Source organism: Falco punctatus (genome assembly GCF_963210335.1).
Source record: "Falco punctatus genome assembly, chromosome: 8".
NCBI classification, from domain to species: Eukaryota; Metazoa; Chordata; class Aves; order Falconiformes; family Falconidae; genus Falco; species Falco punctatus.
The window spans coordinates 20,389,191-20,405,098 of record NC_137588.1 but is presented as its reverse complement, the minus strand read 5'-3'; the positions used below and the strand labels follow the sequence as shown (position 1 = coordinate 20,405,098).

Here is a 15,908-nt window from a genome sequence, read left to right as displayed (position 1 = left end):
GATACTTTAAAATGTCTTTTGGATTATTGATAAATTGGAAGTATAGTAGTAGTAATAATCATGTGCCTTGATAAGAGTACAGTAGTGTATGAAGTTTTCATTTTCTCTTTTTAGCAAGCTGCCCTTTTTACCCTTTTTTTGCTTCCATTTGATTCAAAACACATTTATTCCATTTGCAGAAGTTATTACATGTAATGGTAATCACATTATTTTAAAAATATTTAAGTACGTATGACGTTTTACCTGCTCTGTATCATCATGACCATAGTGCTGCTCATACAGACATCTCTCTTGCTCTAAAGTCTCACTAATGAGGCGGGCTACTTCACTCTGAGTCCCTGGCTTCTCTCTCCCAATTAGAAACCTACAGAAGAAAAAGAAATTACCCTGCAGCAAAAAGCTCAAGATATTCTTAGGAAATTAAGTTTACCATCCTGTTGCCTTTATTTTTGTCTTTTTTTCATTAATGGAGAATACAAAACCATAATATGGAAGTTTCACAAAGATGTTGTTAAAGTATTATTTTGTAGAGGACATACATACCTCACTGTTCCTTTGGTGTTTTTTAATACAGTGGCTGCAAAGAACTGAGTAACTCCCACTAGACTTATGCCATCAACCTCAACAATCTGATCATTTACTTGAATTCTGCAAAACAAATAAATGCTTAACTATCTGGTCAACAAAGACACTTTGGCTTGACAGATTTTTGACACAGGAAGTATCACTTAAAACTCACTACAATTTATAAAGAGAAATTCCGAGTCCCAAGAAATAATTGCTTAGAAACAACCTCCTCTTGCTCTGTTACTACGCAGATCACCAAATAAAATTTACACAGTATTTGCCTTAGTATTTTGTATACTATTTGCAGTGATTGGCGTCCTGGGGTGTCACCATGATTTTGTGGCACTTTTACACATGGGCACATTCTAAGCTTTTCTCATATATGCTGTATGCTTATTTTGAAAAAATGTCCTATATTAAATAAAATCCTGTTTCATGAAAAATTAACATAAAGCAGTAATGTAATATTTATTCACTGCATTCAGCTTTTGTACTTTTTATTTAGCATATTCAATGAAAACAATTTGGCTCAGTTAGAAATTTGTGAAAAGCAAATTCAATTCAATGAAAAACTCACCGTCCATCTCTCTGAGCAGCTCCACCATCTGTTATTGTTTTTACAAAAATACCTAGTTTTTCCAGTCCCTGATCAGCACCAACTCCCATTCCAATAATACTGATGCCCAGACCACTGTCACCTAAGGGATTCAAAAATCTAACATTAGCTGTATAACACAAGACGGAACACTTTAGTGAGCAGTTTCAAAGCATTCCAAGTCCTTCCACACAAAAGATGGGAAAATTCACTTTAAAAAAAAAAAGATGACAACATGTTCTCTAGATACTACTTAAAGCGTTTTTGTTCTGTAGTTACGACTGCCCATTAGATTCAAAGCTTCATGCTATCTGGAGGAGTCAGTATGATGCATGCATTGCATGTATTTTCGTGCAGACTGTCACTCAGTATTGCAGTCTTCCTAACTTCAATTAAGTATGACAATTTGCACTTGGTAGAATCCTATCCAGTTAACGTTCACTGAATTCAACAGAACTAGCCACAAATGGAAGCCTGAACACACATTCAAAAATTTAAGACCTAAGTTCAGGGAAATTACAGTTTAAAATTGTTTTATCTTTTCTCTGCATAGTATCTCTTGCAAATGTTCAAGGTTTGATTTGCACCTTTTTCAATTTCCACAGGAAACACTTCCATTTTTTCCACCCTTTTCTCAAGTTCATACTCAGCTGAGGCTGCCACGGGGTCAACTTCTTCATTACGTCTATCATAGTCTTCATTTGAGTAAGTACTGAAGACCTAAGAAAGGTAACAGAAGACTTTTTTTAGTGCCTTCCCACCCCCTTCCAAACATGATAGAATTGAAAGAAAAATCAGTACGGAAATTGAAGTGGTATTTTTAGAGATCCTGTTGATGAACAACCATCAATTTAATAAATACTGCTGCTGTAAGACAGTTTCCAACTTGCACAGAAGTACTGTTGTAAAAGCTTCAAAACAATTCCTTCAAGATTTTTTGTGTTGTAAATGCACCAAATAGTTAAAAAATCAGTCAAGGAAATCACTCATCATCTCTTTGATATAGTGACTTTTTTTTTTTTTTTTTTTTTTTTTTTTTTTTTTTTTTTTAAGGACTACATTCCCCCAAATCCTTCCTCCTCTCTTCTTCCCTCCCCCCACACCATCTGCCAATCCCAGTGCTTCAAACAGATGTAGTTTTCTGATTTTGCAAGGGAATCAGACAGTTTCCCAGGAAAAGGAAATGCCTTGTTACATACATTACTATTTTTAGTAATCACTCCAGCTGATTTTCTGAATTGTTAAAAATAAAAGATAAACAAACAACCCGAATTAAGACAGAAATCCAGAAAGAAAGAATGTGCTACATATAACAGTAATTTCACTTATCATCATGTTCATTAATGGTATTTAAATTCATAAGTTAGAAAAAAAAAAGAAAGAATAATATACACACACATCCCCATTTATCTGAAAAACAAGGTTTATCTGCTTTAGTTTTTGCAGGCACTGAGTGTTTTACTCAACATCGCTGTAAGACAGAAAACAGTTATGGACTGCAGCTGCAGCAGCCGTCTCCCTTATCAAGAACACCAAGTTAACTTACACTGGCCTACTAAATTTTTGCAACTTTTGCATTTTCCCACTAAGACATCCTAGACAGGTAACTGCAATCATTTAAGTAAGACAGAACTGTAACCAGACATAATAAAAAATTTCCCAGTGAATTTACATCCACTAGTATATGGTGTTAGCTCTGCATGGCAGTAGCCTCAGACACAGGAAAATGGTTATTGACACAGATTACCAAAAAGCAATTAATATAACTCAGTATTTCCCATGGGGAGCTTACTGCTTCACCTCCAGGCTATAGCTGAAGAACAGTTTCACAAACTCTATGCCAAATCTTGCAAAACAACTACTCCAGAAACATGGCATGGCCATACAGCAGTCTAGTAAGTAAAGAAGATTAGATCCACTGGGCTGAAAGGGAAGGAAGAAACCCACTCTCAGAAGTCTTATGTTTCCCCCAATAAAAGAACCTTTCTGAAAAGTTTCTCTTCCTATGTCTTGCATAAAGGTAAATAAACTCCTTTGGACTATCATGCAGATACCAGTAGGCAACAAATGGACACAAAGACAACAAGGGCTGCACTTACAGTATCTGCCTTCCATAAACTTTACAGAAAAATATGCAAAATAGACAAAAAAAGCTAACCAAATGGTCTCAAGTACCCTTACTTTATCAATATCAGAAAAAAGGTGGCCAAGTTCTTCAAATTAATCTCCGTCCCCACCCTGCCAAAACAGTAAATAGGATATGAAGCCGAAGCATTTAATGAAGCACTATTCTCCCTTTGGAACAAGACCAGTCTAGTTTGGTTCCTTTCCATCCCAACAAAAAAATAAATCTCTCTAAAAATATAGTCAAGTTATAATAAGTATAATTTAATAGTAATAATAAAAAGGAAGTTCACAAACAGACAAATGATAACTTGTTAATGAGACTATTTGAGTTCTGGAGAACAAATAAAATACTGGCATGAAAAAAAAGAAGTTTGCTTATTTATAAGTGTGCATATGATCTAGTGTTAATAATACAACTAAAATGTTAAAGATCACTATCTAACAGCTGAATGAACAAAATGTGGAAGATGGTAGCAGTTCATTTTGGAGACACCAACAACTGTATTTTCCTGATTCTTAACTCAGTGGTCTAACTCACCAAGCAGAAGATTATGCAAATAGTCACTATCTACTGAAGAATTACATCAGCAAAGGGATGACCAGTTCCTTATACAACCGTTTATAAAGTGCTGGAAATTTTGGGGAAGCAAAGTTGCACCATCATACCATCGTTACATATACTTCAAATCTTAGGCTGACAGCAATATAATACTTCTGGAATGTCTAAAAATTATTCAATAGTTTTCCAGCTTGGAAGTAATAGCATTGTTCTTGAGAGTCTCGTGGAATTTGCCCATTTTGACACAAAACTGATCACAGGAATTGATCATCTGCTGGGAGTGGATCACAGAATTTAAAACTAGTGGTGGCTTAGATTCCAGTGATGTTTACAATTGTTATTCATAAAACAACAGCATAAACATATCTATGCAAATGAAGACTGCTAATATTTGTGCACACTAACTTTTTAAGAAAAACCTACCTGAAATCAATTCTGACTAATCCACTAAGGGAATAAATACATACTCTTCTCTTAAAGCGACAGATGGCAAGTGCGTGAGAACATTCAGGTAATATTCTAAAAACCATAACCTCACAATTAAGACAAGACAGATCCACTTTGAAATAGTAAGACCACTCCTCCTCCCCCCCCCAAAAAAAAAAAAACCCAATTTTGAGGAAAAACACATATTTACAAAGAAAAGAGGAAAAGCAAAACTGATATATAACCAGAAGCCAAACACTGCTATAACAAAAAGAAAAGCAAGAGCACACTAAAAAAAATACAGCCAAAGAGTCAAGGGCAAAAGACAGAAATTTTCATTGTGTACATGTACACAATGTGTACAGGAATCCTAACATGCTATTCATTTTTTATGAGACTGAAACAGTAAAATTGTTGCTACTAATACAGAAAACACAGAACTGCTCAGCAAGTTGTTCTTGCCAAGTAGCAAAAGTAACATTAAACACAGTTAAAGTGTGGATAATAAATAATGTAAGTTACAAGTTACACAGTTTAGAAGATTGATGAGAAAGCTAAACAGTTCATCCCTGTGCTGTGTCTGCTGGGGTTTAGTCATTGAATCACACTAGGGACAAAAGAAATTCTAATCTTACTATTTCGAGGCCACTGCTAGCCAGAGGTCATAAAATTATTAGTGTGCAAGTGGTATTTTTGAAAGATATGCTTTAGCAAACACAAATTAATTGTCTCAACATAGGAGAAACAAGATGAATTCTGCTGTGGAAACCATGTGAGTTTTACAAGCTTTTTACCACAGCTTGCTATGTATCTAGGTGGTTAACCTAGCATTAATAACTTCTGGACCCTGTCAAGCTATGAAAAACTAATTTATTTTTATGCTCAAGATCTTTTTTCTTCAGAATGAATAAAAATAACTTGAATCCAAAAAAGTTCTAACAGAGTGCTGAATTTTTAAGGATTATTTTCATTAAACTGTTAAGATACATAACTGGTAATTTTCAAATATATTCTCAGTCCTTGGACAGCAAACGTATTTATTTGGAGACAGAAAAAACCAGCACTCTCTGCACCATGAAAATTAATCACTTTTTGAATGCAAAAGTCAGTTTGCCTCCTTCTGTGAAGATGCTAATATCAACATTATCAGAATCAGCACTCTAAAAAACCCAACAAAGTCTAAAACATCCCACCGCTTAATTCCTGTTACCATACAGAATTAAATATCTCCATTATATCATCTTAGTGCTATCACAGAAAACAGCATTATCACAGAAAACCAATGACCTTGCTTAATCCAAACTCTTAGCAGTACATAAAAAGGTCTACTTAAGAACTATGTTAGTTTTAGCAGGATGTTAATTTTGTTAGAGGGTAACAACTAATTTACCACGTGTTTACATAAAACTGCTACAGTCATAAGACACAAAGACCTCCACTCCCATACTCATTTCTAGTAGACAGATTTGTTTGTCTCTGATCGAGAGCAGAACATTACAGAAGTCATTAAACAGTAAGATTAAGGAATCAATAACTGCCCAGAAAGGCTCCCAACTAATTGGAACGGAAGCAATATCAACATCCCTTTAAAATTCTCATGTAATACCACAGTTTTGGCTGGAAAGCCTCACAACCCTTCGCACAGGCAGCTGAAGTAACACTTTGCAGCTTGAGAGAGGGACTGCAGTGTTACTGACACCCAGCAAGGACTATACCAGCTGGTTCACCTTTCTTCTGAAACAATTCTTACTTTGAACACGGCAAATATTCAGAACACAGGTTACAGCTCAGGGGAAATTATCTAGTAGTGAAAAGTTTCTGCTTTTCAAATTGATCGCCTTTGTGATGCCTGGCAAATTGTGAAATGCCTAGGCAAACATGAATAATCATTTCACACAGTAGGACTGAAGTATAATGTACCCTTCATAGTACTCTCCAGTTAAAGTAGGTATCTTGTTACCTTTACTCACTCTTCCCTCTGTTTCCGAGATCTACACGGTTACTATTTTATTACCACTACTTGTTATATTTTTAAGTGAAAAGTGACTATACCTGATTTAAGTCAACTCATGTTATAAAATCCTCTAATCAGCGAACAGAAATACCTTGCTTTTTGGTGTGTTTTTTTGTTGTCGTCATCATTGGTTGTTGTTGTTTTAGGGGGGTTTTGTTGTTGTTTTGGTGTTGTTTTTTTTTTTTAAACACGCTTTGAGTCTTCTTCGAAAAGTATCCTTTATAACTAACATTCCATAATAGAATGTTAGTAACTGTTAAACAGGTTAATATTACAAGCCATTACACTCAATAGAGCCGTTTTGGTTAGCAAACAGGTGGACAGGCAGGGTGTGCACACTTACGGACTTCATCCTGCAGCTTTGCACGGCTTATCAAAACGCCCAACCAAGTCAGTTCACAAAGGCAGTGCAACCTTGCTTTGTATCTACAGTACAGGAAACTTCATACAGGTAATTCCATCACACATCAACCAAGTCTTTTACCAGTCTCACTACTCTCTACTTCAATCTCAATAAAACCAATAATTTTTTTCTCTGGTTCTGTATTTCACTGCAGTAGCAAAGGCACTGGAGCTAGCTAGAAAGCCAAGACAACATGGTACCTGATTCAGTCAGGTTAAGCTACCTGCTCCAGAAGACGAAACACTCTTTCACTATCAGGTATTTTACTTTTAAATCCCAGTGAAAGAAATACTGAAGACAGAGAAAAGCACCTATTCAGATTCGGTACATTGATCTTATTAAATATCAAACTTTCAGAGCAGAAGTTGACAGCTGATCCACTCCATGGAACTGGAACTCCACTGTGACCTGGTTGTACTCCACCACCATTCTCAGCTGAAGTGGCACTGCTCTCTGACTGACAAAGGGATCCCAAACAGAAGAGGCAAAAACTACTCACAAAACCACTTAAGAGGGGGACCTGCAAAAAATATTGGCTCCTGAAAGACACTGTATATAAAGAAATTCAATTATGAACATACATAAGCTTCACAGTGTCTTGGTACCACCAATTTAAGCCTGGCAATCCAGAAGAATTAGATAGGCATCGTTCTTTAGTATTCACCAAAACAAAAATTTTGACCCGACCATATCTAAATAGCAAGCAAACTGGTATGAGTAACTTCAAAAGAGTAACAATGAACACAAAAATAGCCCACCTGGCTGTTTTCTAAAGGCCGTAAGAAGAAACAAGAAAATAACCTTGCCATACCAGACTAACTCAATTAACTAACCTGCAGTAATACTGCCACTAGCAATGATCAATACCCCAGGTCTGAAAAGGAGGATCATCTCACTATATCAAGACACATCAGAGGGTGATAGAGCAAAAGGGATTGAGAAATAAATCTAAAGGATTTGCATGTTGCCTTTTGGAATAATACTTTACTACTCAATAAAGATCTAAGAACCCTGTAAAAAACCTCTGCTACACTGCACCTTCATGATCTCAAGATTGCAAACTAAGTAGAACAGATGCACACTCCTTTTTACTGATGTCCTTCTGAGTGTTCACCTTCTATGTTAGAATTATATGAAAAGGGATAATTTATTTATTCCATCTCTCAAAAAGTAAACTACAAACAAGTTTCAGCTACTGCCTGTTCATTCTTTATCAACCTAGGTTAAGTATTCCCAAGTGCTCCTAACAGGAATCATCATCACAAAGATGCTGAATCTTTCAGCAGTTTAACTGTTGAGTTAATGAACTGTCTCCTACAAACTTGCTTATCTTTGCTGACCATTGCCACTTCCTCAGTGTTCGTTCTGACTACATCTCCCACAAAACCCTCAAGTGCCTCCTATTCAGCCCCTTTCCTCCCTCCTGTTCCCCATAGCTATTCTCAGAGCAATACAGCACAGTTTGGACATGCATAGTGACCAGCTAACATTAAGTCAAAAAGAAGAAGTAACTTAAGTTAAAGCTGCAGCCCTGCCACTAACAAGGGCATGAATCTGCAACTCTGATAGAAGTGCTATTTTTTTTCCAAACCCAATAGTATTCTGAAAATAACTTTAGAAAAGTATCTATCTCCCTTCCTGTCAAATCTGGGTGAAACTGATAGGAAGTTAGAAATTGGAGGGGCTGAAAAAGGAGTGAGGATGGATAGGTGATAGCCTGTCATCCTCACTGTCACCTCACCTGACATCCATAACCTCCGTGTTCTCTTATTTATCTATAGTTTGACAGCATCATCAAGTACATCAAACAGGGCAACCACTGTGTTACATAACTGCATCCAGGGAATAATTCCGTAAGAAATACGTTAATATCTTAATGTAAAGAGTCAAGCTGCTCCAGCAGTGAGCCAGGATATAAAAAGAAATTATTTGCTTTTTCTGATCTGGTTTAGCTTTCTGCTCTAAAGCCCCATATCCTGGCACTGGACTCTCATCCAAAGACTCTTGAAACACCAAATCAATCTACCATTGTAAAACTCACATACCAAATATTTCCTAAGAATCACAACACAAGACGTGCGATAAAAAAAAGCCAAAAAATCTAGAGCTGAAAGTGCTTCTTTCTGGACTGAACAAAGGTCATGGAATCAAAATATAACAAAAACCAGAAAGGCATGTCTGAATATTGTTTTGAGAATTGTCTGAATAATATCAATTACTGAAAATATTCATATTCTGAATACTGAAAGAAATTTTAGTAAGAGTTTAAAGATTGCATTTCCTCAAAAAAACCCCAACCAACCACAAATAACAAAGCATGTGTGAAAATATGTACCTTCTTCCTTCAGTTAATGTAACATCTCATACTGTGAAATTAACCAGCTGGAAATGCCATACTCTCAGATGCGGACAGAACACAACAGGGTTACTTTTTGTGAAAACTCAGTAAAAGTACCATGGAAAATTTTAGATAAGAATGTTTTAATGTTGATGCAAGTGATAAACAGAGCTTCAAAACAATTAAAATCTATGCATTATAAACAAATAAATTGCCATTGCAAAAGATACCAAACAAAGCAGGATGGAAATACACTTACATTATTTGGGTCAAGAAAAACAAAGGCAGATGACTTCTCACATACAAGTCAATTCTGCTTAAACCTACTCTCACATAAATCTCTTGTTTTCCTAGATCAACCTGCATCCGTGTCACGTACTTCTTTCTTAATGCTACAACAGTATTTTACTGAAGTGCTTGACCAATGGCTGAAAAACAATTGTCCGTTTATGCAGTCATCAATTCCCTTAATTACTGAAGAAACTGCAGGGTTTGGGTATCTTCCATCAGTTAGTGTATCTTCTATCTCTTTCCATGTCTGACATTCTAAGTCTACAAGTTACTGTTCAAAAATGAGATGTATGAAGCTGAAGCACTACTCTGCAACATTTTGTTAAAACAGTGTTCAGGAGACTACACATTGACCTAGAAAAATTGTGCATCTCCTAGAAGTGGTCAGCATTTACAGATATGCTGTTATACAGGAGATCAATTCAAGTATATCTTCATTTACTGCTTCATTAACTTCCACAGTAAGCAGTTCTGTACTAAAAAGATTGAAGAGTATGCCAGCCTGAACAGTGCCCCAGCTATACATAAAAGAGCTCTATTCTGCTGTGCAAGACAGAAGCAGCTGATACTTGGCTGGTTAGGACAACACACAAGCCGTGAAACTGCTTTCAGTTTCCTTATTTAAGAATAAGTTAAAACTTCTGCTTGACTGTGACAAATATAAAAATAAAGCCTTTATGAAGGTTTGGGTTTGTTGTTGTTGTTTTTTTTTTTTTTTACCTGTGTTCTTCACTTAATCATCTTAAAAGAAGTATTATTCACAAAAAGCTGGGAACAGACACTCCCACACAACATAAACTTGGTAACTACTAATTAAACAGACTTAGAGGAGCAAATAGCTGCACTATCTTTTCAGTTTACCTGAGCTGCAGAATTTCTAAGGATCATAAATCACTGCAGAAGTTAGTCATAATGTTATTAAAGGTTTTGAAGACAAAGTTTGACACAGTCTGAGGTAAAAGCATCTCAAGAAGTCAATTTGGAAACAGGCATTTGTTTTCCCAATGGAAAGTTTCAAAATCACAGATGTCAAACAGCACTCAGTCATTACATTTATGTTAATTAAAGCCTTTCAAGGTAATCACATAATTGAAAGCGAGTTCAATCTTTAGGTTACAAAAGCAAAGTGAAATATAAAGGGATGACAGCACAGTTACCTGATGTTATCTGTACTGTCTGTAATATTGATTATTTACACAGTTTATTGAGAAAACTTCAAGACAGACTAATTCAGTTCCCTTGCAAATACCTTGGACAGCTGAGTGTGCTTTACATTCCTTACTGGCTTCATATATGGCAACAAGAGACTAAAAATAGCTCATGTAACATAACACAAACCCAGTCTATGAAGTTCTGCTAATAACTCTACAGTACCACTCTTCATTACTGTAGGGAAAACAAGCAACTGAAACACAATGTTCCTTAAGGTCTGCAGAGATCTAGCAGCAGCAGGACTTACAGAGTCAGGTCACCCACAGCAAGTAAGAAATCTTCCCACACATCATTTATCACCAGATTCTACAGAATTGAAATATTTATTTTAAAAAGTCTCATCAAAGCTTATTTTCACAGGCACAGGGCAACAAAAAATAATGGAGTATCTGCATAATTATGTTCCATCTTTCTTGAGATTATCAGATGAAATTATGTTCCTAAACCCTGCTACAGATGTCAGCCATTAATTACGGATCTCTAGCACGGGTCAGATGGGGTACTAACAGTGTCAGCTACCTTATACATCCCTGGAAGCTCCACAGTCTCCTTTTACTCAAAAGCCTTGGCAATTTTACAGCTGACTAGAAACTTTGAAGTTCTCCTTGCAGCTACAGCGCATATACACTTTTTAGGGTGCCCATGTGTACGTTATATCCATCACCTACTCATATATCCAACTTCCCTTTTGGGTATATCAAGTACAATGGTCAGAGTTCCATCACTGCAGAACCCTGAGAACACCTTCTGAATGTTTTGAGTTCTTCCAGTCTTACCAGACACCCGCTAAACAGCAGCTGCAAAAGACAGAGATGGTTTCTTCATAATCCCTAGAGAGGTGCAGCAGGAAAACAGCAAGAATGCCAAGGTCAGCCTGGCCTCTCTCTGGAACATCTAAGAGGAGGAGAAACACAGATCTCCTCTAGTGGCTGTGGATGCCTGGAATGGCACTCACATTTCAGCCCAACTTACTAGTCTAAATAAAGCTGAAAAAACAAGCTACTAGGATACATTTCTCACTACTATGGCACTGCTCTAAAATGTGGTAAGGACCAAGAATATTCTTTTGCTACCACTAAGGATTTTTCTTTTCCAATTTAAGATGTACTAAAATCTACACATGAAATCAAAAGGGGTATTTCCTCCTGTGAGGTGAAAGTGAGACTTTCTAAAAAGTTAATGAGATATTAAAGGTACATTACTAAAAAAAGATATTGGGGAAGTGCAAAAAATGTTTGAATTCTTTATTGTACAGAGCACAAAAGCTGAAACCCATCTACCAGGACTAATTCCCACCAAGTACCACAGAAAATACGAAAAAAAAAAAGGCAAACAAGCAGAAAGAAATCATTGCTTATGCACGAGGAACAGAGGGGGAAAAGCTATTGAAAATGACATACAGAAAGAGATCCTATACCCATTATAGGAAAGATAAGTACTAAGTTTCACTGAAAAGGGATAAAGGGAAGTATCACAAGCTTTAATTTTAGGGGCTTAAAAAGAAAGTTCACTGACCACACTACTGTGAAGTACAGTTTATTCTGCCAATCCAAGTGAAGCATTATGGCAAGAGCTATGTTATTTCTAATGGAAAACCGCTAACAGTTGCTACTAATGGTCCATCTCTTGATTGTGTAATTGATAATCTGGTACAGGTTGGTTTCCATGGCTTTCAGAGAAGCAGCTGTAACTAAACAGTGCTAGTTACCAAAACGTGAGTTTCGTCTAGCAAGAGCTTCCATCGCAGGTGGCACAGATTTCTACTCATGATTTCAACTAAGTCTGGCATAGATGTAACAGACAAGGCAGGAAAAGTCTGTTACAGCCACTGCTTCAGTAGGATTTCAGCAATGATCAGTAAAACCCTACCTACAGCAGGAAACCAGCAATCACTCACTCAAACACACATTTACAGGAGACACTACAGGGCACTTTCCTCAGATACCCAGTGCACAAATGAAAGGGGAAATGGACAGATGCCCCTCGGGCCCTCTCTCAGCCTCACAAGGCTCATTACGCAATTTCCAACACTGGCACTCTTGCTTTCAGTGCTCCAGGACACCACTAAAGCAGCATCAACTACAAGAAAGCCATATAAAGTCAGGAGAGACTACAAAACCCCCATATGCAACAAAACGTGTATTTTGCCACACCCAAAATATTTTCTGGGATACAGTACTGGTGTGCATTTAGCAAACTGGGAATTTGCAGCTCTCTGCTGCAGGAAGCACAGGAGTCAACAGATTTTTTTTACATCCCTCTGATCTGTAAAAGTGAGTCCTGACTCTGTACGATCAAAGTATAAAAACTCTTTATTGAAGATTATGTTTTTCATTCATGTAATAGTAAAAGAACAGAAGTATGCTTGAGAAATCCTGGACAGTTTCCCATTCCATCCTGGTCTGCATCTCCCAGTTCTCCTCCCAAACTTTAAGAGCGACTAGAATCACTTAAGTCTGCAATGAGACTACAGGAAACACAGTCTGAGTTGTGGAATGACTTACTTTGTATCTTTGGCAAGGGAAATTCAGACACCTAAACCTTTTTCGTTTGTTAGTGCTGTAACTGACAGTACTCCTCATTATCCAGTCTGCCCTGTAACTTCTACTTTTGCAACTTCGTAACTCCAAAATGCTCATGTTAACGCTCCTACAGCTCATTCACCAAGCCAGTAGATAAAAAAACCCCTGACAACATGTATATGGTTATTCATTAGACAGAATTAAAAAAAAATCTCAAACAACAGCAACCAGTCATTTAGTACTTTCTCTCAGTCAATTCTGAAAACAAATCTGGAGTTGAATTTTAAGGTTTGTTATTGGCAGTTTTGTTTCGTTTGGGTTTTTTTAAAACTTTTGTACAAAAAGTAAAACTGAAAAAATCCTTCCTCATGCAATGCCTCAATTTTAAAGAAATGAAGGCAAGTATTAAAGGTCATGCGTTTATATCTATTACTAAAAGCTTATTGCTCCTGAAAATGTCCAGTAAGTAAAATAAAATCTCACGTGTTTCACTATGCTATCTTATGAAGCTGCTGTGGTTCAGAAATCACTTGTAATTTATAAATGTTCTGAACAAGAGAGAAATTTTATTTCTACTCAGTTTTGAAAATAAGCCATAAACATACACTTTAATGTTTTTTAAAGCTTTGAAAAAAACCACCACAGGAATATATTTCCTGGGTATTTTTCACAGCAAAACAACAAAATAAAGAAAATTCAAATGTACTTACCTTGATAGGGGCTGTTGAGAACTTAACTTTTCGGTCTGGCTCAGGATCTTCCTCTTCAGAAAGTCCAGGAAACTCCTCATATTCACTGTCATACATATATTCATCATCCTCATCCTCCTCTCCCTCCAAAATTTCTTTGCCTTCAGGCCCTTGGTTTTCTGGCTCTGTATCCTTGCCATCATCAAAAGCTACATTCTCTATTCCAAAAGCACTGAAGTTCCCGCTTTGCTTTTCCACCACTTGCTCCTCCTCTTCAGTATCCCCTTCTTGCTCTACATCATAAGCTCGTGTAACTGGACCATCTTTCACAGACATCCCATCTCCTTCTTCCTCCCAACTGGTCTCACCGCCTTCTGTAAACTCTTCTACCACTTCCAAAGAGTAGTCGCTCCTCTTCCTTTCCTGTACTTGACATCTGAGTGGCTGATCCTTTTGACCAACACGAACTTTCTCCAAACCTTTTTCATGCCCTGAGGTTTCATCTTGTGCAACCAGCTCTGCACAGCTCCTCTCTGTGGGGGAAACCTGGGAGAAAACACTGTCTGATCTCTGCTGAGCCTCTGCTGTGCCCATACCCCACAGGCTTCTCTCAAGTACCAGTTGCTCGCTTCTGTCTTTCCCAAGCACCTCGCTCATCTCGTCTCTGAGAATCATAGGCACTTTGGTGGATACAGCCTTCTCTGGACATCCTTCAGCAACAGCAGATGAACCCAAACTGTGGTGGCCTCTCAAAGGGTCCTGATTCAGAGGACTATAATTTTTGGACATTTCTTTGGATTCTTCAGTATCACTGTCACCCAGAAAGCTTTCCAGCCTTCTAGAAATGGGCCCTGCATTCAGGAAGGAGGATTTGGAACCACTGTTGGGATGTTGCTGCTTTAACTCCTCACCTTGATTTTCAACCTTCTCCAGTGCAATTGGAAGACTCGCTTCTGTATTAAAACTGCAGTGGTCCACCACACTGCTGCAATCAGAAGCTGAACTGCGTCTCCTCTTATCGTCACTTCTTTCACATTTGCTGGGGGAGTATCTGTCCACTGAGCTGCGTTGTTTTATATTTCGCTCAAATAGCTTCCTGGTCTCCGAAAACTTTTCCGCCAGGGCAACTTTGTCCAAGTCTGCCTCATCACTGCTACGGATGACCTTGTCGGCAGCAGAAGGCACTGACAATGAATCTGCAGGACTGCTGCAGGGGCTGGTGCTGGTATTGAGAAGATTGTTTTTCTGGACAATGAGGAAAGATGGGCTACCTGGAGAAGGTCCGTACTCTGCTGCTGTGGCCCGGCTGATTAATTTGGTCTCAGCAGGTGGGCTGCTTTCACAAGATGCTGTGGAAGAAGAGCCTCCCATTTGCAGAAACATATTTTTGATCTTGTGTACTCTATTGCCGTAAGTGGCAGCTCTGCCTCGACTGTGAGGGTCGTTTCCCCCTCCATTGGAAGAGGTGCTCAGCTTCTGATGCAAGCCCGTTTTGTTGGAAGCGTATTCAGGATTGTTTACGCCATCGAAAGAGCATTTGATGGCGTGGAAATCGGATTTGTAGGCATTTCGGTGCGGAGAAGCACTTCTTAAAGTCCTTTCCCCTTTGCCTTCGGTTTTCATCATCGTCGGAGAGAAAGCCCCCTCGACTCCTGAAGAAGAATGGGAAGGACGACGGCGAGGCACAAAGCCTCCACCCTCCAGCAGCAGGCAGAGCAGATCCCGCCGAGGATCCCAGGCGCAGGCTCTCACTCGGCCAGCCGCCGCGCTGGCGCCGGAACGGAGCGCAGGGCAGTGCGCGGGGAGCGGGGGGAATCACGGCGCGACAGCGGCCGCATCGGGCGTTATCCCAGCGCGGCCCGCGGCGTGCGGGAAGCCATCTGCGGAGAGACACAGCCCGCGTTCACTCGGGGCCTAGCCGGCTGTGACACGAATCCGAAACTCGGGGAGGGAGACGCCGCCCGCCGCCGCCCCGCGGGATACAGCCCATTGTGTCCGCCGGGACCCGGCTGCTCCCGCCCGGCACCGACCTGGCGGCTGCAGCAGGGATGCGGCGGCGGCGGACAGCCCCCCCCGCCGCTCCCTCCCTCCCTCCCTCCCTCCCGCCAACGGCCGTCCCGGGCCGGGCCGGGCGGCGGGGGAGGGGGCAGCGCCCGGCCCTTCCT

General features: G+C 39.0%; 1 protein-coding gene across 6 annotated transcripts in view; it reads right to left on the bottom strand.

Moving 5' to 3' along the window:
• Nucleotides 1-15,908, bottom strand: part of LOC308068376 (neurabin-1-like) — a 69,220-nt gene that overhangs the window by 26,796 nt on the left and 26,516 nt on the right. For all 6 annotated transcript variants that reach the window (XM_080398826.1, XM_080398827.1, XM_080398825.1 and 3 more), the window contains exons 2-6: nucleotides 13,765-15,623; nucleotides 1,750-1,882; nucleotides 1,145-1,265; nucleotides 544-648; nucleotides 244-364 (exon numbers count right to left, since the gene is read on the bottom strand). In XM_080398826.1, coding sequence (XP_080254952.1) covers nucleotides 244-364; nucleotides 544-648; nucleotides 1,145-1,265; nucleotides 1,750-1,882; nucleotides 13,765-15,369 — 2,085 coding nt within the window. In that variant the 5' untranslated portion in view covers nucleotides 15,370-15,623. The remainder of the gene's footprint in view (nucleotides 1-243; nucleotides 365-543; nucleotides 649-1,144; nucleotides 1,266-1,749; nucleotides 1,883-13,764; nucleotides 15,624-15,908) is intronic.